The sequence below is a fragment of the Chionomys nivalis genome, chromosome 6 (genome assembly GCF_950005125.1).
Source record: "Chionomys nivalis chromosome 6, mChiNiv1.1, whole genome shotgun sequence".
In the NCBI taxonomy this organism is placed as follows: Eukaryota; Metazoa; Chordata; class Mammalia; order Rodentia; family Cricetidae; genus Chionomys; species Chionomys nivalis.
In genome coordinates this window covers 15,289,300-15,313,844 of record NC_080091.1, presented here as the reverse complement: position 1 = coordinate 15,313,844, position 24,545 = coordinate 15,289,300, and the positions used below count along the sequence as shown (strand labels likewise).

Genomic DNA, 24,545 nt, shown 5'->3' with positions numbered 1-24,545 from the left:
CCAGAGTGGGTACTGAGAGCTGAAATGGGGTCCTCTGGAAGATCAGCAAGTATTCTTAACCACTGAGACATCTCTCCAGCCCCTACACCTACGTTTAAGGGATCTTCTTCTCAAACCGCAATACCTAATGAATAGCACTTTATTTTAAAAATATAAGCATATTAACATTTTTGGATTCTGTTTAAAGGTTGTGTTTACAGATTACTTTTAGGAAACAGCTAAGTGTCTCTGATAATACTTGGTAATAGTACATGTCATAAAAGCTCTCTCGTTCCCTGGCCAGGGCCTGCTCTGACATCCCCCTTGCTCTCAATGCAGGCAGCTCCTCATTGCCTGCATAGTCCCAACCCATTTAAAAGCCATCGTTAATCTCTAGTTTTAAAGACTTTTATTTCATTCTAGGGCTTGATTACTTTATAACTTCCAATGGTGTTTATTATATCTATTTCCCTGGTACACACAGAACCAGGCTTTTCAGTATACAGGCTCAGGACATACATAGTTGGAAGAAACCATACTTAGAAGTGAAAGAATGATGGAAATGAGACATTTGTGCCTAACCAGAGAATCCACAACCATTCTTCAAAACTGTTTTATTTTTAAATATGCATATTATTAAGCAAAACTAGAGTCTTGATGTTCATTATGTAAAATTTCATGTAAAAATTAAAAGCTGAAAAGTTTATATTTGAGGAACACGTGCATCCCTCAAAATACATGCAAATTAACACAGTTAGTATATGAACCCACTACATGGGTATTTAATATGACTTAAACTTCTAACATACACATACCTATGCTGATGTTATTTAAATAGTTTTGGTAGATGCCTGGTGAAATTCTATTAACTTTAGAACCAATTGGGTTACATAACCTACAGTGGTAGAAAGATATATTTATAAATAAAAATCTCAAAACAAATTATTAAAGTTTTAAGGAACTTTAGTATCAAAATAAAAGTGACACACACACATCTGTTTTGGTATATATTATGTTTTAACTGCCTTTGATAGAGCCATAAAATTACAGAGCTTGACAGAACCTTCTGTGTTACCTATGATGATCCTTTTGTACAGATAAGGAATATAGGCCTTGGGAATTTTTTTAGGAGTTTCCCCCAGGTCTATGAGCTACGTAATGGCAATCATAATCTCAGACCAAGTTCTCATAGACCCCTGTCCAGTGTTGTTTCTAGCATGTCAGAGTGCCTTTTTATCATTAGATTACTCTGAATCCAAAGTCATCAGTTAAGGCTTCTTAAATATGACTGAACTACACTCTTCCCCATGCAACAGTAGTTTTTAAGTATAATTTAGAAATTCTCAAATCATTTACTTTATATCTATAAAGAACATAATTTGCCTGTATCACATTTCTTGTGCACGATATAGTTAAGTTTAGGTGATATAAATATTGACTATTTGGATTCATGTTTGTCTGTCTTATTTGGAAAACACATGTAAGTGATTACCAATCATTAATTGGCAACAACCTTAATTTTCAGTAGGCTATATTTCATGAGCAATGTTTATTTTTCTTCAGGCTACAGGGAGGAATAAGATGGGAACACAAGATTTCGTGAAAATGGTTTGAATTCCATTATCGGAAACAGCCGAATCAGGAAGACATTTTGATGGAGACTCCTCTACCTAGTCACAGAGGAAGTAACCTATGTCTGGAAATGAAGATCCAGGGAACCTGAGCCCAGTCCAGAGTCACAGACCATTTGTCCAAGTCTCTAGTAAGCCAATGTTTCTTAACATTGTTTTGATATCCATATCCCAGTGATATAATTCTAAAAACAAACATAAAACTATGTTCTCCACTTTCAAGTCAAGAGATAGCTACCTAATCCTGTTAGAGAATACTGAATCTTTAGCTTTTCTTTGGGCTTCTTGGGGGAGTGAAGATAAGAGGAAGAAGCCACACTTCTGGTACAGAACAGCACCAGTGTCTCTCATAATTCCATCTCCTACTCTCTCTAGTCTTGGCTACTTCCGCTTATTAAATATCTGTAATTCTAGCTATTGTATCTACATAGAAAGATCATGCTCAATAAGTCATCATTTTTGCTGAATTCATCCAAAAATATCTATGACAGATCTAAAAATTTAAAAATTTGAACATGCCCTATTGATGTAATTGTTAATGTCCCATTGTTCGTTTCAAGATACTAAGGATGAATTATTGATATCATGGCCCCTCATAACTTAACACCTGGCAAATACAATGATTTTATTTTTTTAATATTTATTTATTATGTATACAATATTCTGCCTGCATGTGTGTCTGCAGGCCAGAAGAGGGCCCCAAACCTCATTACAGATGGTTGTGAGCCACCATGTGGTTGCTGGGAATTGAACTCATGACCTTTGGAAGAGCAGGCAATGCTCTTAACCACTGAACCATCTCTCCAGTCCCTACAATGATTTTATAAATAAGTGTAGTAAACAGCAAAACCATGTGCTTAATACACATGTCTATTTCAACTACAATCCCCCATTAGGATGATAACATGTGGTCATGGATCAGATTCCTAAGCAAGACCTTTTAAGAATGAGAAGATCTTATTAGAATGCAATATAGTTTGGCATTTGGAACACTCTTATGTTGTCTTGAGCTTTGTTCCCCCTATAAATTTTACTCATTGATATTTTCCCTGGGAATCATTAGTTTAAATATTCATTCAGTTAGGTTTCTTAGCATGAAATTCCCCATCTTAACAGTTTGCTCTCTGTATCTACATATGCCTCCATTCCAACGCCCCCTCCCTGGTGGAGTTCTCATTTGTCTTTTGAGGTTCTACTAAACTTTATGCAAACGTTTCCTTTTGGTTAATTATATGAATTATCTACCTCTCCCCAATATGACTGCAAAAGTAGTCAATCTTTAATGGATTAACTGATTTCCCTATTTGTAATATCTAGCTTCTATCATGTCATATGATGTACTGGAATGGCTATGCAAAAGAAAAAAAGAATTCTGCACCCATTACTCTGCAAGATGCCAGAGTAGAAGCTTCCATGCAAAGAGTAGCTAAAGACATCATCACTTGCTCGAAGTATCCCAGAAAGGCTTACCCTGTGACGTGTGTGTGTGTGTGTGTTTGTGTGATTGTTACTAATCCACCAAGAGTAATTTCTACCCAAAAAGAAGCCTGTACTTACAGCCCTATGAAATTCAAAAACATTGACAAATCATATAGTCAGAAAATGTGACAAGGAAAAATACAAAGACAATATATAATAATCTCCACTACAAAAAAGAGAAAGAGACAAGGTCCCCATTTGTCAGAGTCCTGCCACCTCTGCTCGGTCACGGGGCTACTGCTTGTACACATCCAGGAGAGATGAAGGAACAATTCTGAGATCCGCAGTTGGACTGTGTTGCCATGGAAGTAAGAGGCACAATTGCCTTTGCTCCTGTGTACCCTTCCCAGCCCTTCTGGCAATAGTGACAGTTCTTTTCTTTTGTTCTGAAACAGCCCTGATTCATTCTCAGAGCTCTGAAAGACGGCATTGTGAGACCACATTGTGACCAAATTACATGGAGGGCAGGTTTTCATTGCCAGTCCTAAAATTAGATACTTCAGCACAACAGAAATAGCCATGTTTGCTGAAAGGGCACTTCTTGGTGGAGATCCCAGAGCTTTGTCTGCCAGGCAGCTCTGCTGCAACACAGCCCAGAAATGGGCAAGGACACCAGTTGGTACTGGGTGCTTGTATTGGCCCCAGCTCTCAAGAGGTGGGCAGGTACACGGAAGGACCTGGGTGGCACAGAGCACACAGAGTGCTTGCCAAGCAGATGCTGCTGCCAGAGCTTTTGATCAAAGGGAACAGATTTCCCAATAGGGCTTGGAACAAATGCACTCCGTTGGCTTTGGACCTACCAAACTGTTTGTTTCAGTTTTACCACTCACTGTGATGCGAAATTTAGTCAATACGGAATACGGAAGAACAATTCTTCCAAAAAAATGATAGTTTACCTCAGGAGTATATATGAATAGCAATGAAAGCCCTCAAAGGGCAGCACCACAATTTACATTAAGGTCATCAGTTAAGTACATCAGTCAATTAAAGATACCTAGTTGAAGAGAATTCTTCACTAGAGACCAGCACAGAAACAGTGAAATTAATAAATTCCCATGACCATCAAGGCAGCAATGATGGAATGAGCAGATTGAAACGAGGCTGGGATTTGGGGCTAGCCAATTAATTTCAAGTTGAGCATCACCACTGTGACTCTCTGCTCACTGAGCCACTTCAGCCCCATGAATAGAAAGTCTCTCTGGTCACACTGTTATGAGTGAATTTTCTATGTAGACTTGTAATTACATAATTCAACTTTATGATTCTAAACTATCTTGGACATGCTCCAAGAAGAAACACTACTGTGAAACACAGGATTTCTCATATTTGTGATGGGTGCTGTTGCTTTCACAAAAACAACATTTTTCTTAAGACAAGAACAAATGAGACAATAAGAATAGATAAACAAAAATGAAAGATTTAGTAACTTTATTATATGGACTTGTATTAATCATATGAACTGATTATCAGGTCAACCTGCATCTACCTTGGCCTGAGTCCCTTCTTAACTAGCTGTCTGTCCAGGGAAATACTCCTAATCTCTATGAACTTGATATTCTATTCTTAAAATGTGAGTTATAGTAAAGAATATGTAAGTTTCTGTCCAATTCTGAGAATCTATGGTCCTATATCCAGAAAAAATTCTTGCATTTATATATGAGTTTATAGGAAAACAGATGTGATACTTTTCATTTTGACATAAAATTCCTTAAACAACTATAACTTCATACCACACTGGGTTTGTTATTTATAAATGCTGTTTATGCTATATGGATGATTCTACCCGTTTTGATTAGGCTAATAAAATTGCATAGATATCAGCTATATTTATTTAAATACCGTGCAATTTTCATTGATGGTTCATATCATATCCAATATGCATGTAGGGAACTGAGAGGTTAGTTTGAACAGCTTTAGCATTATATGGATTGCTAGAGTGATACACAATCCTTTGAGATATTTCTAATGTGTTCTTAATAAACATTAGTGCTCAAGAAAAGTTTGGGTAGTCTTTGCTGTTCGGATACTGGCCTTTTAAAAGGGAGTTTATTTTTAAAATAAAGTATCTAACAACAGTATTCCATTTTCTAAGTATAGTAAAATCATTGTTCCTTTAGATGTCATTGAAAAGTGCCAATAAACATGATTTAAAGTACAATTCCATAATCCTGGCAGGGTACTCTTATCACCATTGGGGTGCAAGAAACTCTGCCTTCCCTGGACACCTTGTTGCAGAGGAGATGTCAGGCTCCCACCCCACTTCCTGTGGGAAACTCTCCACCACCAGTTAGAACCAACTCCATTATGTCTAGCATCTTGCAACTGTTCTATACACTCAGCCTTTCATTGTGGGACCTGATTAACTTTGCTTAGCTAAAGGATATGGACTCCAGCCTTTATTTATACTTTACCCCCCAAATTGTAAAAGACAGAGCCTTGTTTCTATCAACCTTTTACAGTTGTGATTTTGTTAGTTACAAACTGCTGTATATAGAGAAGAAGTGTGGGTGTTTAAAGAGGAGATTTCTTCTCCTCTAATTGCCAAACATAATTAGGCTAAACTCTGAACAATCAGAAATGAACCTGGCTATAGCCTCAAAGGAACCTGACATACTTAAGAATCCAATTAGCCACTACATTCTTATTTCCATTAATCCAAAGACAAATGGGCACTCTTTAATAAATTTAGGAATAAAAGATACCTTCTAATCAAGGCACTGTGAGAAAGCTCTTATAATTGAAAATCAAGTGTTTGAATAGCAAAACTAATTTATGCAGAAATGTCAGCATGTAGCACTGGATTGACCTTGCACATCAGCCAGCATCAGGAAAGTACAGAGAGGCTCTGCGGGGAAGGGTCTCCAGACATTATTTGCAACCGTACACAAAATATCTAAAAGCAAGCTAGGCAAGCCTTTGTGCCATCCGCCTAAGTCTCAATCTTCTCAGTGAACACCTTTACAGAATTTCACTTCTCTGGGATCAACTTATAATGCTCCATATTAGGTTCTCATGTGTGTGTGTATATGTGTGTGTACGTACACATGCATGTGTATGTGTGTGCATGAACTTGTACTTACAGGGTCAGCTAAACCAGCATTTCTGTCATGTAACCCTCTTAGCTATAAGTGAAAGAGATACTCAAAACTTAAAACTTAAAGTATTGTTTGTAAACTGAGACCATTATATTCTTGGCATACATTTCAAATAATGTATTTTGTTTAAAGCTGATATCCAAATATGCTTATTTAAATATGCAAAACTGTTTTCCATGTTTAATATCTAGAAATTGATGTGGTATGTTTTTTCTTTTATATTTTATATAATAAATACGTCGCTTCTATCAATATCATAGGTTCAATGAAACATGGTCTTCCTGCTCATGTTTTAGGGGACAAACAAGACAAAGACTTTTCTTGAGAGCAAAATCCCTATCTGTTTAAAAGCATATAATTGGACACTTTGTCCAATACTTTAATATGAGGGATTATGTAATATTTTCTCAGTTTAATATGCAGCTCAATGTATTTAAGTATTCATATACTTCAGAAATACCCAAGGAAGCATCTGTTTTCCTTCAGGAGTTTTATATTTATTTTTACAGGTGTAAAAACATTTTATTACATTTACTGTTTATTGCACATGTATGTGGACACATGCCACACTATGTGTGGAGTTTACAGGACAATCAGCAGAAGCTGGTTCTCTCCTCCCTCCTGTGAGAACCTAGGAACGAAACTCAGGCCCTGGGGCATAGCAGCACGTAACTTTACCTACAATATCACCCCCACCAGCCTCAGATTTTAAAAAATCACTTTCTCATCAGTTGGACTTTTTGAACAAGATGGCACATGACTGATATTTTAATATCTGAGATAAGACCCAATCCCTAATAAAAGGAAAACACAAGTATTTTGTTTTACATTCCTTTTCCCTATTTTCTTTCAAATTTATAGTTTCCTGAGATATGACAAACATAAGTTGTGTTTTTCTTTTTTAATTTTCTTTATAACAGGGGAGAAGTTCAATGTTTTCAGTCAAGGATACTAGTGCAGTCATACTATAAATTCAACATAAAAGGAAATATTTGGGGGAAAAACAGAATAGTAAGAAAGAACATAAAAGAAAAAATGTATCAATATCTTATTTTGCAATACAAACTGTCCTTTCTGGTATGATGAATTTGAGCACAGGAGAAGTTTGAGAATAAGGAGAAGATTCACTTCATTAATTCCATGATTTCTAGAAATAAGTTGGCCAATGAATGAGACAGAAAAACATTCTCATGTGCAGGACGTAACAGCCCAAATCATCACAACTGAACAAAATGTTTTAAAGGCAACTCCAATTATTAGACCCCAAATGGTTCTCCCAAGCCTCTCTGCCTTCAAGTTTAAATATCTTGTCTTTGAATAGAATGTGTTTATCTGTCTTATTTAAAATATCACTTACTCATTAGCTGAGGGGCAATTTTCCCTTAGTCACATACAAATGGTCATAAAGGTAGAAGGAATTCAGGGGATCTGTTTCTTGGAAACCTCGTATAAGATGTTTAAAAGCATCACTGCCTTCTTGTCAGAGAGGGAGCTACCTTACAACCTGTGGATTTGTTGAGCTTTTCAAGAAAATCTTTTCTGAAAACCACCACCTCACAAAACCAGCCTCGTTCTTACCAATTTAACAGCTACAGAAACATTTTTGTGAGTGAAATATGTGACAAGCCGTTCAATATCCCGGGGGGGAAAAAAAACACAAAACTGAAACGCAACTTTCCACTCACCAGTGACAGATAATGAGGTTCCAAAGTAAACATTGTCTATTACTGTCGTTACACTTTGTTGCACTAAATGAGTTCAATTTAATCAAAAACTTCTAGAAAGCACTAATTTAATTAAAGTATGAACTTCTAACCAACAGCTTTACTTAGCTCATAAATGACCAAAATTTCAATGTAAATGAGTCCCTTCCCTTTACCCACCGGCTAGCACGCGGGGTGCGAAGGGCAGTGTGAGTGTTGGTCCCTCCCTCACATTAAATTACTTCACAGCCTTACTGACATTGGCATCCTTTAGTGCACCACTCAAAAGTCTGGGGAGAATGATGGCCGTCATGGAACGTCACCACAATCTACATGATGAATGGCTGTTTACAACATGATTTCTATCGCTTAAAAGAGAACATGTAATTGTGACTTTAAATTTCAAATAAAAGGCTACAACTCAAATGGCACTGGCTAGCTATGCACTTCTGGAAGTCACCCACCTGGGGCAGCATGCGATTTTCTTCCTCCAGCTGTCTGACTCTGGCCTCCAGCTGCCTAACATAGGACAAGGTGGATTCTAAAATTAAAAAGAAAGAACTCACATTATACACAAGGTCTTGTTTGCTCTACTGTTAAGCATATCTTTGGTCGATTATTTAATTGGATCAATTGACTACTTCGTCTGTTCTTTAGAAAAGAAAGAAAATTCATTCCATAAAAAACATACACACTACACAGTTTTGAGGATTGTACAATGTCAATCAGTATTCAAGAAAACAGTAAATAAGGAGGCTGCGCTTTTTCACACCAGTTGAGCCTCAGAACTTCTGGAATCTCTCTTCACATATTTTTATTTGTCCCATACACAAGACGTTTCTGTGATATGATCTGTAACCAAAATCAACTACCAGATTTCATTAACTTTTTTAACTAGAGTGAGTGTCAAGCACAAAAATCTTTTCAATTTCCCAAGAGACATTAGAAGTTTTAAGAGAAACATTTATTCTTCTTGCTAAGTGATTAGCTGTGACTTAGAGAATATCCATATCAGCGCTAAACATTTACACCAGGATTTTAGCTGGGTCTAAGGACCATGATCTGTTTATTTGTTGTTCGCATCTTTCTTTGTCTGTTTTAGGTCTTTCTTCTTCAATCTTTAAGCAAACTAAAGGCAACAGAATTGCAATTGATACTTGTTTTAAATTTTTTAAAGTTCAGATGCTGGACACTCGGAATGTTACGTTCCATTTCTGTTCATACACAAAGTCTACATTTTAGAGCTTTTTGGCATGAGAGGGGTCACAGAAGAAAGAGAGTAGAGTTTTGCACTGGGAAGAGTGTGACTAGTGAGAATTCTTCACTAAAATGACAATATTCATATGTCTCATTTAGCAATGCATGTCGGACATTATTCAAGAACAGACCCATTTCAGGTGTAGTAAAAAGCACATGGCAGAACAACTCATATCCCCATATGTAGTTAACAATGAAGCATCAGATCGCCCTTGGGTCTTCATGATCTGGGGTCTCAGAAACACACGAGAAAAGCAAATGAAGGAACTGAATCACATTAATGGTATATGCTAAAAGTATCGGTCATTGGAGCTTTAGCTACTTATGCGTTAATGCTGTGATCTGAAATTCAGCATGAAAAAATATTACTAGTTTTGCCTGGGAATTGCTTAAGTGAACTCATTTCCTTTTTGAGGGCTTCAAAAGCAAGAAGCTGGCATTTTATATGAGAAGTATCAGTTTTTAATTCACAAATAAAACAAGCTCACCTCATTTAAACATAGCAAGTCCATGTTCACAAAGATCTGCAGAAAATCACCCTCAATATCATTAACATATTGACACACTGACCTCCAGACACTTTTCATATAAGCAGGTGGAAACAGGGGAAACTGAAAACATTGCTAGACATGTGCTCTCACCAAAGCTTAATGGAATGTTAAAGCTATGTTTTGTGGACTTTTCCAGAGAAGGAAGGAGAGTACACTGCATAGTAAGGGTAAGATTACAGACCTTGAGTCTGCAATTCTCTGTAGATCAAGATGCAGTGAGGGATTCCTAACTCACACAGTTCTGCAAACCCAGTTTTCTCCTCTAGAAAAACAGCCTCCTGCTAAGGACCTTTAAAATTAACAACTGATTCTACTTAAGCCATGTAAACTAGACTATTTTCTCCATTTGCATAATGTACAGTTCAGTCGTTTTTTCCTTGTACTACACTATCTCTGAGGTCATGGAACTTAAAAGTACTTTAGCCCGGTGGTGGTGGTGCATGCCTTTAACCCCTGCACTCGGGAGGCAGAGGCAAGCAGATCTTTTTGAGTTCGAGGCCAGTCTGGCCTACAAGAGCTAGTTCCAGGACAGGCTCCAAAGTTACAGAGAAGCCCTGTCTTTAAATCCCCCTCCCACTAAAAAAAAGAAGAAAAAAAAAAAGACTGGAGAAGAGTTTGTGAAGATAGTGAATTTTACTGTGACTGGAAAATGGTACTGAAAGGAATATGTTTTAATCGAGCGATTATATCCAGTCACTTTATGATGGAGGTGGGTCATTTGTCTACTGCTCCACACTACAACTTTAATCTATTTATCCTTTGCTGTTGTTTAATTAGTTTGAAAATAATTTCTTTCATGCATTGTATTCTGATCATGGTCCCCACTTCCCAACTTATCCAACTCCTTGCTTTCTTTTCCTTTCTTTTAAGAAAACAAACATAGCTCATGGTTTCTTCAAATCTTAATTTCAACATTGAAAGTGTCATACATACGTACGCGCGCGCACACACACACTCATATGTATGTATGTACAGACTCGGGTGTAAAGAGATGGGAAGTGCTTTTAACCAGATAAAATACATTTATTATGTCATATTACAATGAAAGCAAAAAGACAGAGGTTGAGTTCATCTCTTCTATAAGAATTAAACTCATCTAAAAGAATATAATCTCTTCTATAAGAAGATCACATGACAACTTTGTGTCAGTCACTGAAGAATCTAAGTCATTAGACACTCCTTAAAGTACAAATTCCCTTTTTGATTCCTAGCTGGTCCTGGCCCCAGAAGTCCTATTAACTGTCCCAAGTGCTTACCTTCTCATACAATTCTCCTTGACAAACAATAGCTATCCTGTATGGGGGGGGGGAGTCTCCTACAGACAAAAACAGGGACAGTATTTAATCTCATGAGAAACTGGAGTGCTGAAGCTGTGGGCACACTCCATAATAGGAAGTGGGTAGGTATATTTGCCTGGGTTATTCCATCACAGCAAGACCCTGGGCTTCTATATCAAGAGCCATTGAAAAGACTATCCAGTTCTCCAACTATGACATCAAATAAAAATCAATACATGTCTTGTTCATCTTTTAAGATTCCAAGGTTTATTTATTTCTAAACCATAGGTCGTCCAAGCTTGACTGTAGTAATTAGCCAGTATGGGATACAAAGTATATGAGTTAGCTTTAAAAAGTAAAACAATAGAATAAAGTATATGAAATCCCATGGCTTTAAAAGTCTCATCATAAGCTACATCTTGGTCTCAACTGACTGCAAATAAACTGGCAGGGTCATTTGTAGGCTAAGAAAGAAACAGCCCATTTATTATTAGAACTTACTCTCCATGTCCTCTATAACTCTTCCCCCTACTGCCTCTACCTTCACCCCATTTTCAATGGAAACAACTATAAAATAAACTGCTTTCTCAGTTCTCACAAGGAACATGAAAAACATAAGAGAATTGACAAACATGAGCCTTCTTTCTATCAGAAAGTAATCACCACAAAATGGACTTACAATTGAAATTGCCTGTTACTTTATAACAGTGACGAAAAGCCTTGCAAAACTAAGATGTCCATGTGTCATTTCAGTTCTTACGGTGAGGCTCCAAAAGATCATAAGACAAATAAATTACTATTGTGTGTGTGTGTCATGTGTTTGTGTGTGTGTGTGTGTGTGTGTGTGTGTGAGAGAGAGAGAGAGAGAGAGAGAGAGAGAGAGAGAGCATGCATGTGTATTATAAGTAAAGAAGGACCTTATTGCTAAGAAACTCCAACTAGCTGAGAAGAAAAAAGATCCAGATTCATGTGAGAGTAAGAAATGCAATAAATATTAGGACACAGGAATAAATCAATCCATGTTGACTTCATTCTGTAAAAAGAGAGGCTTGAACCTAAGGATGGATCAGCAGAACAATGACACGGTCAAGCCCATGTGGAGCCGCAGCAAGACAGGGAGACAAGAAAGGTGCTACAACCCTATTATAGACAGAAAAGGAAAGCAGTCATGTGATCGCACAGAGAGGGACCAACTGGTTCCCAGAAAAATGTCCATAGTCCCAGGAACAAAGAAACAGCCGCAACCACATAACACGTGGCAATTTGCTTGTGGTTGTCCTGAAAGTGCTTATTTCTCATTTCATTCTGGGATATTTAGGGTCAATGGGACATTTGAAAAGCTAGACAAAAATTTAAAAAAAAGAGAGAGAAACTCAATTTAATACTCTAACACATACTCAAGACAGTCAGAAGTAATTTCTTTCCAAGTACCTTACTTCTCCTGAACCTTCGTGCAAAAGTTCATAGGACTTCTTCATCATAAAATAAGCATTCAAAATGTACGCAAATTGAGTTTAGTGTCCCACACCTGTAATCACAGCTCTCCAGAGATTGCTGCAAATTCTTGGTCACCCTGAGCTACACAACAAAGGCCAACCCATCAGAGATGACTCATTCTTAAGAACAAATGCTTCCAGAATTAACTGAAAAACGGAACGAAATGTATGTCAGAATCATATATGTATCTGCACTGCCTATGGAGGCAAGAAGAGGGCATCAGATCTCCTGGAACTGGAGTTAGAGATCATTGTGAGCTGCTTCTTGGGTCCTGGGAATTGGACCTGGGTCTTCTGGAAGATTAGCCATTACTCTTAATCACAGAGGCAGCTCTCCACCCCTGAGTTAAGTATTTTCTAAATGTTTCCAATGGTTAGATGGAATACAATACTGATTTTCTAATCCATGTAGTCCCTCAGCTCCCAGAACAGTTTTCATATGAGAGAATTACACTGCAGCACTTGGTCTTTAAAGATTATTATGCAACATTCTATAGTCAAATACATTTTTAAAATCTCCATTTTATTATGAAGGTAACAGAACAATCCTCATCATGCACTTATGCCCATCTTTTACAGAGGTATCTCAACACTGCTTCCCACTTTTTACCTTGATAAAAATATCTCTGAAGGACCTAACTTGATGATGGACATTACCCTTGACAAAATTTTAACTTTCCTGACACATACTCACCATATAAAGAACTATCATACTTTCCTCTGCCAGCTTGAAAGCACGCTGATAAAAATACAAAACCATCTCTACCTCTCTGTCTCTGAAGGAAACAGTTGTTTCTCCCCATAAGGAAACACAACCCCAATCACACACGAATCACTCTGTTGTAGAGACTTTATCACTGGAGCAAAGACTAGGGTCTGCCCAACTTCTGAAAGGTTTGATTACATAAAGTACTCTCGCACCTTCAAAACATTAGGTCTCGACTGTGGGGCTCAAGGAGAGACCGCACATTTGAAGGGTGAAAGGTGAAAGGGGGATGGAAGAAATCTGGAACACTGTGCTGGCCAGCACTTTGCATACTGTTTCACAGGCACTGAGACAGAAAGAGAGGAAGGAGGGAACTGTTTAAATGCTTATCCTCTCCAAACCTCAGGTTCAAATTCTGCTGTCACGAGTTTGAAATTGAGAGGTGGTACCATGGCCTTGAAGAGATGATGGGGCCCTGACAAAAAAAATCCCTGTCTTGGATGGAATTGGTCCCCCTGTAACAGGGAGGTTTGCCTGTAAAACCCATCTCTTTTTCTTGTTCTTTAGCCAGAGATGTAGCATCAAGCATGTCCTCACCAGATACTGCCCACCCCCCTCCCCGCCTTGGCTTCTAGAACTGTGAACCAGTAAATTAGATTTATTCCTTATAAATCGGGCAGTCTGTGGTGCTCTGGTAGAGCAGCATTAACCAGCGTAATAAAGAGTCTCAGCAAGAGTCCAGTCCACCTCCTCAGCAAAACCTGCCTGCTAAAACAGTTCCTCTGAATTCCCTGTTAATCCCACTAGTCACAGGTTTTTACACACTCCTAAAAAAATTACTTCAGAACTGACAAAACTCGTTTCTTCTTCTTCCTCGAGAAGCAAAGGTCAGCGTTCCATGGAGAATTTATATTGGCTACAGAAGTATAAGTGATTAAAATTTTCATTATATTTTAATGTTCTTCTTATTTTAAAAAATTCTTGTAAAAATTAGCATTTTCAGATTTGTCTGGAGAGGTCATTCAGAAAATTTTATTGCCAGACAGTCTTTAGGGTAAAAAGCATCCCACCCTATCCCCGCAAAAAGAAATTCAATCCCTCTAAATAAATAGAAAGTAGAATTAGATTTGCCCATGTCCATCACATTCAAGCTAATTTTACTCTTCGGAGGCCTGCCAGCTGGACAGAGAGCTAAGGGAGATACTTTCTGTGGGAAGCAGTTCAGTCTCTCATTGGCCTAGAATTCCCTTAACTGTCAACTCTATGTCAGCCAGACGTCCTCTCCTCATTCCACTGCCCAGTTAAATGCTCCCGATGCTTCCATTAGAGAAATAAAAAGTAGCTTTCAAGTAATTAGACTCTCCAGACATTAGAATAAACTTCTTTGAACATATGCAGAGCACACTGCAACAGGTGTTCAGAGATAACTCCATGGCAAATATTTTGTGAGGGGTGCCCGGATGGTACCGTTGACATTGCAGCTCAATATTTCTACTTCTAGATTTGTCCCACTCCATATGTCCTTACTAGCTCTCTTCTCACTTGCCCAACAGTTATATACTGGATGCCTCGTGATTCCTCTATGTACTTATTCAGTGTTACTTTCAATATTTGACCAAGTCTTTCCCATTCCCCCAGGCACTGGTAGTTCTGCTTCGAGTGGGGGCTACCACAGCAGTACAGTATGGCTTGCTTTAACATTAACAGATATGTTAGATATCTTCATCTATATATTATATAGATGCTATATGTTAAATGCTTTAGGTAAGAAACATAACTAAGATCTGGGTGCTTATGAAATAAACATTCCGACGGAAGATAGACAGTAAGGTCTACGCAGATGAGGCAGTTTATGAAGGTGAAGTATGCACAAAAACTCCAACAACAGCAAAAACCCTGACAAGGCAAAGATCTTGTGGCAGAAGGGAAGGTAATGTGCATAGCCTGGTTTAGCCATGAAGCAGGAAGCAAAAACAGATTGAGGCAGGGTTGTTTATCCTGTCACCTTCCCACAGCACTCAAGTTTTAAAACCTTGTGTAAACCACTTAAACTATTTTCCTTTTGAAAAAAAAATTTATGCATGGCTTCTCTCTCACATGTTCTGTTTCTTAGCCATAGAAACTGTTGACTCTACTATCAAAACATGCTTTTGAGATTCTCCTCACAGGCTTCCTTATTTCCATTCTTGAACCTCCTACTCCAGATGGACATTCACTCTTAATTTATTGGAACCCAGAGGTTTTCTGAAGTGTTCAGTCTAATCACATCCTGCTTTATGTCCTATTTTGGTCCACGGAAAAGCCAAAGTCCTCTTAACATCTACTGGGATCTCAGGTAATCTGACCAACTGTTACTTCTGCTTCCTGCTATCACTTGTTCTACTTTGGACATAAAAGGACCTTCCTTTCCTAAACACCACAGCTATATTCTGCCTCAGAGACCTTGCCTTAGTCATCTATACTTTTCAAATATCCCCTTTCTTGACCTTCCCTTCTTCAAGTCTTTGCTCCTAATCCAACTTTCAATTGAGACTCCATCCTCTCCATTTAACTGGGCAAATTACCATCACCTCTACCCTACAGTCCTAAAACAATCTATACTCCTAACCTATAGTCCTAACCTATATCCTAACACTATACTCCTAACCTATAGTCTTACCTCTGTTTTATGTCTATTTTTCAAAATCCTACATCACTTCCTATCATTTGGCTTGTTCATAGGCTTATATCATAAGGTCTATCTCTTACACCAAAATGCAAACTCTATGTGGGAGGATATTTTCTGTTGTGTTGAGTGGCACAGTATAAATTTTTAGAATAGTGACTGGACCAATAAAATTCTATAGAACAGAAAAAAAACACATGGACCCTGGAAATAATTTACTAATGCAGGTTCATACATTTAATCATTTAATGCAAGACAGGATTTGTATTTAAATGAACTCCATTATCAGTTCTTTTGTATTGCTTAAAAAATTGTTCTATAGAAATGTGAAGTCATAATTATTAAAATACAAAATACCACTAAGGAAAAAAATCAACAACACGATGACCATAACACCATAGACATTTCAATAATAATCTTAAATATCAATGGCGTCAATCCTCCAATAAAATGATACAAATTAGCTGAATCCATAAATAAACAAAATCCATCTGTCTGCTGCCTACAAGAAACACACTTCGGTTTACTGTAAGGTACCACCATAGAGTAAAAGCATGAACAAAAGTACTCCAATCAATGGGAAAAAAATATTAAACTTTAGATGGAAATGTGAGGCATTTTCTCAAAATATCCAGCCATTTGTGAATAATTTTAGTAAGAAATTTTGACATATCTTCTTATTGGGTTGATAAAATAAGTTGTGTGTGTGTAAAAATTTATTGTGGTCTAAATAACTATGTCCCCACAAGATTTTGTATACTGAAATTTAAGCCCATCATAATAATTTTAGAGATGGGAGGTTGTGAGAGGTGACCAGATCATGAAAAATAGAATGATAATTATTGCAAATAAGGCAGGAAGGAGCCCCTCTGCCTCTCCACAGCAGTGTGCCATTGCTGGAAAGTAGACAGTTACCAAACCCTAACCCTGCTGGTGCATCTGAGACTGCTTATAAGTTACCCAGCCTACGGTATTTCGCCAAAGTATCTATAAAAATAAATAATAAATAAAACTAAGGTGGAACAATAGATGTGAGATGTGGACAAAGAATTAATAGCAGAACACAATATGTAGATGACTTCGGCCTCTGAAACCTCAGAACATAACACAAGTGCCTGTCTACTGGAAATGGGCTTCATTCACAAAAGCTTGTGGTTACTATTGAGCACCAGGAGACATTTAATGCCATATGGACATTCTCCCACTGTTGTCCTTGACCAAGGATCAGCTCCGATAGGAGAAACAAAACCGGGGGGCAGACCAACATAGGGCAAGGGTTAGGTAGGTACTGAGTGATCAACCTACCCCTGGATCCACTCTTGGGAATATACCCAAGAGATGCCCTATCATACAACAAAAGTATATGCTCAACTATGTTCATAGCAGCATTGTTTGTAATAGCCAGAACCTGGAAACAACCAAGATGCCCTTCAATGGAAGAATGGATGAAGAAAGAATGGAATATATACATATTAGAGTACTACTCAGCAGTAAAAAACAATGACTTCTTGAATTTTGCATGCAAATGGACTGAAATAGAAAACACTATCCTGAGTGAGGTAAGCCAGACCCAAAAAGAGGAACATGGGATGTACTCACTCATATTTGGTTTCTAGCCATAAATAAAGGACATTGAGCCTATAATTCGTGATCCTAGAGAAGCTAAATAAGAAGGTGAACCCAAAGAAAAACATATAGGCATCCTCCTGAATATTAACCTTCATCAGGCGATGAAAGGAGACAGAGACAGAGACCCACATTGGAGCACCTGACTGAAATCTCAAGGTCCAAATCAGGAGCAGAAGGAGAGAGAGCATGAGCAAGGAATTCAGGACCGCGAGGGGCACACCCACACACTGAGACAATGGGGATGTTCTATTGGGAACTCACCAAGGCCAGCTGGCCTGGGTCTGAAAAAGCATGGGATAAAACCGGACTTGCTGAACAATGTGACAATGAGGACTACTGAGAACTCAAGAACAATGGCACTGGGTTTTGATCCTACTGCACGTACTGGCTTTGTGGGAGCCTAGGCAGTTTGGGTGCTCACCTTACTAGACCTGGATGGAGGTGGGTGGTCCTTGGACTTCCCGCAGGGCAGGGAACCATGATTGCTCTTAGGCTGATGAGGGAGGGGGACTTGATTGGGGGATGGGGGGGAAATGGGAGGCGGTGGTAGGGAGGAGGCAGAAATCTTTAATAAATAAATAAATAAATAAATAAATAAATAAATAAATAAATAAATGAAATTGAAGAGGACACCAGAAAATGGAAGGGTCTCCCTTGCTCTTGGATTGGGAGGATCAACATAGTAAAAATGGCAGTTCCACCAAAAGCAATCTATAGATTCAATGCAATCCCCATCAAAATTCTTCACAGATCTGGAGAAGACAATAATCAACTTTATATGGAAAAACAAAAAACCCAGGATAGCCAAAACAATCTTATACAATAAAGGACCGTCTGGAGGCATTACCATCCCTGACTTCATGCTAATGGTTGTTGAGAGGTGGGGCCTTTGTGGGATGATTGGGCAGGGCTCACCAGGAGTGACAGGTTATCAAGGAAGTGGCCTTACTGTTATAGGGAATTTTTTCTGGCATGTGTGCTTCATTTCACTGTGCCACACCCATCATCCACCCAGAAGCTGGGCAGTTGGACTGTACTTCCTTCAGAACTTTTCCTTTATGAAATAACTACTTGCAGATAATCTATTATAGCAACAGAAAAAGGACTAAAACCCTGGGAGTTGGAAACTCATTGTTACAGCTTCTATTTCTGTATCTTTATATGTGGGCTGCAGGCTCTGTTTGGCAAGGTCTCACCTTATAGTTCTTTCCTGGGCTTTCCTGTGATGATCACAATGTTTTTTGAACGATGGTGTTCAATAGCTTATTGTTGAGTTTGCTCTGTTCTAAAATGCCCTAGGACCTTATACAAATTTTTGTGTTCCCTGAACTATCTGAAGTAGTTAACTCAAAATGTAGCCCAAGTTCCCCAAACAAAACACATTAGCAAGCACTCTCCCTGAGTCTGACTTGCTCTACTCAGACATATCCTTTAAAAACATCAATCCCACAAAGGAGAGGCAGGTAAGAATAATCGATCGAGCTAAAGAATGGGGAATATACAGAAAATATTTCAAATTACCAAGAGCTACGTGACATCAGCACCACCCTAGCTTTTCAGGGCTGAGATGTGTCCTGCTTCCCACAGCTCTGTTGCTGTCATTGTCACTTCCCAGAGACAAAAACAGCCTTGCCTAATGCAAGACAATAAAAACAGTTGTCTTCTTAACACATGTAATAATTTTTTTAATGTATGTGGCGTCCTTGTAAATGCATCTCCACCATGTTGTCAATAAATACACAAGGAAGAAAATCTATAAAAAAAATTCTAAAAGAAAATAACCCTATAAAATATTATTTTCTCTGGGAGTAATGAATATGCTTTAGATGATAGATAGATAGATAGATAGATAGATAGATAGATAGATAGATAGATAGATAGATGGATAGATGGATACATAGAGATATAGATATGTTATAAGCCTACAGTTGCTTTTTTTATTGCTATTATACCTTTCAGAAAAATAAAAATATCAAATTATGTAGCAAAGAGTCATTAACTTGAACTTCATCTACTGGGAATTCATAAAGATTTTGCAGAATTCAGTCCTTGTACATTCTCTGTGCTAGCTATTAAACAATAGCAAAAGATGTTCATTTCTGCAACATTTTACATGGTTAAACTAATCACTAGAAATTAATTTGCTTAAGGGGAAAACTATATACATGGAAATATTTTTATCTATGTTAGCATATTTATCAAGTGTTTTTCAATTATTGTGAATCAGTCTACTTACTGAGGTTTCACTATGCTCTAGGCCCTCTTTCATGTAGTAGACATACTTCATAGACTCCACTTTTGTTCTTTAAAGAATATTGTAGTAAGGAGAATAGACACACACAAATACACACACACATATCACTGTCATATATATATACCCCATCTTTAGTTTACATTTAAACCATCAGACAAGACCTGGGTATCAAAATTCACATATAAATACAAACACATTAACAGGAAATCTCCAAGAAACAAGGATAGAATTTTAATGTTTCCACAACAGGAATGAGCTGGAGCATTCAAAAAATGGAGAAAACTAGAGTACAAGAAGCAGGGTAGCTGAAAGGCTTAAGCACAGAACAACAGTAAAGTGATGCACTTGCTTCTTAGAAAGGAAAGTAAAGCACCTAAAGAATTTGGGTTTATGCTGTTTGTAGCCGAGAACCATTGGAGGAAGGAAGAGATGAGGCTCAAAGCCATGCCTTATTCAGACCTTAAAGTGGTTGTTCAGTCTTGTGTAGAGGATGGGGAGAAGAGATAAAAGAATGCTTATTGATGGTCACTGAATAATACTCTGTAGCAGATGGGCTGAGAGAAGAGAAAGGGCTGCATAAGAGTTCATATCAATGATGCAAAAAACCAGATTCAGTGTTTCTCTAGGAATTAATTCAACAAAGCACATAAGTGAGGGACTAAGGGAAAATGATGATACATGCTATATTTAGGTAAAAATGATTTAGGGGCAGTAATGATGAGTGTGCAATAGCCTGGAGGAAGAGAAGGACTGGCATCTGAAACTAGGGGGTCTATTTTGTTCCTCTTCAGCTTAGAAAATGGGCAACTAAGGCAAGATATTGAACAGGCAGTCCACGCCTTGCAGTCAAAGAAGAGAGAGGAGTTTTCTATTAAATGTGGAGGCCAATAGCAAACAGCGTGCTGAAGAACGGGAACAGAAATAGAACTATAGTGAGCAAAGTCACATGGCAACAGTTATCGCCATTACCCTTGGTTGCATCTGAGAGGTTGACGTGAATTGCCTATTACTGAAGACTCCACACACTTCAGACAAAGTACCCAGACAGTTTGATCTGGGTCTAAACTGAAAGTCTCTTTCTTGCACTCTAGTTTTCATAGTACCAGAGAACCTCATAAGCTGCCAAGGGAGGGAAGCTCTCAATACACTGCCATGATGCCCGTGACCAGCATGGCAAGATATCCATACACACACACACACACACACACACACACACACACACACACATATATATATATATATATATATATATATATATATATATACACATATATAGATAGATAGTTATAGATAGCTATAGATGGATGATAGATATACAGCAACAGATTTAAAATAAAGATACATATCAATAATGATAATAATAAAAGAGACTCTCAATCTGAGAGGGAGCAGAGAAGGGATGAAGGAAAGAAAGGGAAGGAGAAAAGTGATACAATTATATTTTAATTTTTGAAAACTTAATAAAAATTTTTAAATTGTCACAACTAAATTGAGCATTTATTTGATTGTTGGCATTTTTTAACCTAACTTAAAATTTCAGAAATTTTTTTGACTGAATTCATGTGACATGCAAACAAAAGAAGAAGCTATTTGGAGGAGAAAGGAGGTTAACGGATGGGGGGCAGAAGGAGGAGTGGAGTGAGAACAAAGTCTAACAACATATATAATGCCATAAAGAAGCAATGCAGAAAAAAAAGTTTTCATGTATGGAATATTAAGATTTCAGATTTTATGCTACTGTTAATGAATCTAAAACTTCCTGTTAAGTATAAGCTAAACCAATATAGCCACTCTAGTCTCTGGAACCTTTAATTACAGAGATAATTGAAAGCTTCCTGGGATCTGGTCAGGAAAATTTTTACAGGCTACCCGGTTCATTTGGGCTTCTCTAGTCTTGCAAGGATTCTATTATTTTTGTCTTCACTAAACAGTTACTAGGCAACAGCAGAATAGTCAATTTTATCATACAAAAACAAATGAGGCAACACTATAGCTACTAACTTCTATTTGATTTCCCATGTCAATCACTTCAAGAAAAGCATAGACAAGACTCACTATATTTAATCCACATGACTAACCATGATGTAGGTGTGATCTTCATCTTAGGTGGAAGATGAAACAATTAGAAATGTTAAGAAAGTCACACAACTAATAGGCTGCAGATAATTCTTGAACACAACCTGATACCCTGGTGCATGACACTCCTCACTGCCAAAATCCCAGCAGGACAGCCCCAAAGGCCTCCATAAAGCACTTCCCACAGAATGCGAAAAGTGCTGTATAGACGGCCAGATTTAAACTCTCTTCCCTTTCCTAGTCCCAAAAGCCACCTGTCACTCAGTTGATACAACTGTTGAAGGAAAACCACAGTTTCCAATTGTAAGTTATTCATCTTTTTGACGATTCCTTTTGGGTAAACACAATTCAGACAAAGTGAAGGACAAACAAGCCACCCCAATCAAATGCTTAAAACTGCTAAGTGTTAGTAGGCTGATTAACACAGATGCTAGTCTGTGTGAAAGTTCTGGAAATTTCCCCAGGCTTCATATAACTTTAGTCCACGGGCTAAGGAGGAAATGATGGACACAATTGGGAGAGTCTACTGATCCATTTCATTTCAAAGGAACTGCTTTCGTTTTTACTTGATTTATTTATTCTTCTCTCACATTTTATATCCCAACCTCAGTTTTCCCTCCCTTCACTCCTTCGAGCCCTTCCCTACCTCCTGGTTCACTCCTATCCTGTTTCCCTTCAGAAAAGTGCAGTCTTCCTAGGGATATCAGCCAAACATGGCATATCAAGTTCCAATAAGACTAGGCACATACCCTCATGTCAAGACTGAACAAGATTGGACAAGATTACTCAGTAGGGAGAAAGGGGTCCCACACGTAGACAAAAGATTCAGAGACACCCCCACTCTCACTACTAGGAATTCCACAGAAACACCAAGCTACACAACCAAAACATATATCTAGAGGATATAGGTCAGACCGAGAGAGAATCCATGCTCACTCCTAGATGTACCTCAACCAAAGAATGGATAAGTAAAATATGGTACTTTTACACAATGGAATATTATTCAGCTGTTAAAAATGAAATCATGAGCTCTCTCTCTCTCTCTCTCTCTCTCTCTCTCCCCTTCCCTCAGTGTCCGTCACGCCCTCACCCTCCCCGTAATAAATTTATACATGTGGGTTCATTAAAAAAAAATGACATCATGACATTTGCAGGCAAATGGATAAAATTAGAAAAAAGCCATCCTGAGTAAGGTAACCCAGACCCAGAAAGACAAACATGGTATACACTCACTTAAAACTGGATATTAGCTGTAAAGTAAAGGATAATCATGCTACAATCCAGAAACACAGAGATGCTCAGTAACAAGGAGGGCTCAAGGGGGGATGAAACGACCTCACTGGGAAAGGCAAATAGAAGAAGATTTTGACGGTGGACTAGAGGTAGGTGGGGATGGGAAAAGGAGGGATCATTTGGTGGGGGAGGACGGGCAAGAGAGAGAGAGAGTAGTACTGGGAAAGATGACGGACATTTCAGGGATGAGTAGAATCCCAGTATAATGGAAACTCCCTGGAAACTGCAAGGGTGGCTCTAGCGAAGACTCATAGTAATGGAGGATATGGAGCCTTAACTGGTCATCTTCTTCAACTAGGCAAAGCCTCCAGTTGGAGGAACTAGGACACCAGTCCAGCCACAAAATCTTCCACCTAGTCTTGTAGGATATGTATACACTCTGAAGATGTGTTGCTTTGATTGGTGTAATAGAAAGCCGAATGGCCAATAGCAAGGCAGGAGAGACAAGTGGGACATCCAGACAGAAAGAGAATACTTAGAAGAAGGCAGAGTCCCCAACCAGACAGAGAGGAAGCAGGATGTGCATTACTGAGTAAAGGTAATAAAGGTAACCAAGCCACAGAAAAGAGCATAGATTAAAAGACATGGGTTGAATTAAGTTATAAGAACTAGTTAGGAAAAAGTCTAAGCTAAGACTGAGCTTTCATAAGTCTCCATGTCCTTTTTTTGTTGTTGTTGTGAGCTGGTATCCCAGAGAAAAACCTGTCTACAATCTACAACTTGTCCTGCCTGCAAGATGTGCTGTGACATCAAACTTGTGGAAGTGGTCAGCCAATGACTGGTCCAACTTGAGAGTCAGTCTATGAGAGGGAGCCCATGCCTGAGCCTGACACTGGCCAGGACCAGAGGCTGGACAGCTCAGAGACCTAGGACAGAAACAAGGACTAGCAGGAGTTGCTTTCTTAACTGTCTTTCAGCATTCAAGAAAGACAGAGAAAATGGAATTGCTAATTCCATTAAAGTCATGGCTACTAATCCGTTGACACTGATTCTGAGAAATTGAAAAGGTCACCTGATGTGCATCACCAAGAGGAAGTAGTCATGGGCATTCTGGAGGAAGAAATCAGTTACCTCAGACGACGATTTTAAAAGTAAAAATTATTGGTAGATGGCTCAGTTGCTAAAGTGCTTGCTGAGCAAGCAAGAAGGTGCCAAAGTTCAGTGACTAGCATCCATATTAAGAAAAGAAAAATCAGGTGCAGCAAAAGACTGTGGTTGTAATGTTAGCCCTGGGAGGTGGAGACAGGGCCATCCCAGGGGAGTTGTTGCCCAGTCTGTCTGTCTGAATCTGTACTCCACGTTCATACATTCACAGAGAGACCTTGACTCAAAAAATAACAAGGAGTGTGATGTCAATGACTGACCTTACATACACATTCATACATACCTACTCTCTCTCTCTCACTTACTCTTTCTCCTCTCTCTCTGTATGCACATGTGTGTGTATGTGTGTG

The 24,545-nt window shown here is 38.3% G+C and overlaps 1 protein-coding gene across 8 annotated transcripts in view; it reads right to left on the bottom strand.

Moving 5' to 3' along the window:
* The window catches only part of Ccdc85a (coiled-coil domain containing 85A), a 182,536-nt gene that overhangs the window by 34,119 nt on the left and 123,872 nt on the right, over positions 1–24,545 (bottom strand). For all 8 annotated transcript variants that reach the window (XR_009057266.1, XR_009057267.1, XR_009057268.1 and 5 more), the window contains exon 3: positions 8,352–8,428. Coding sequence is in view for 5 of the 8 variants with exons in the window: in XM_057772319.1 (XP_057628302.1) it covers positions 8,352–8,428 (77 nt within the window). In the remaining 3 variants the exon portion in view is untranslated. The remainder of the gene's footprint in view (positions 1–8,351; positions 8,429–24,545) is intronic.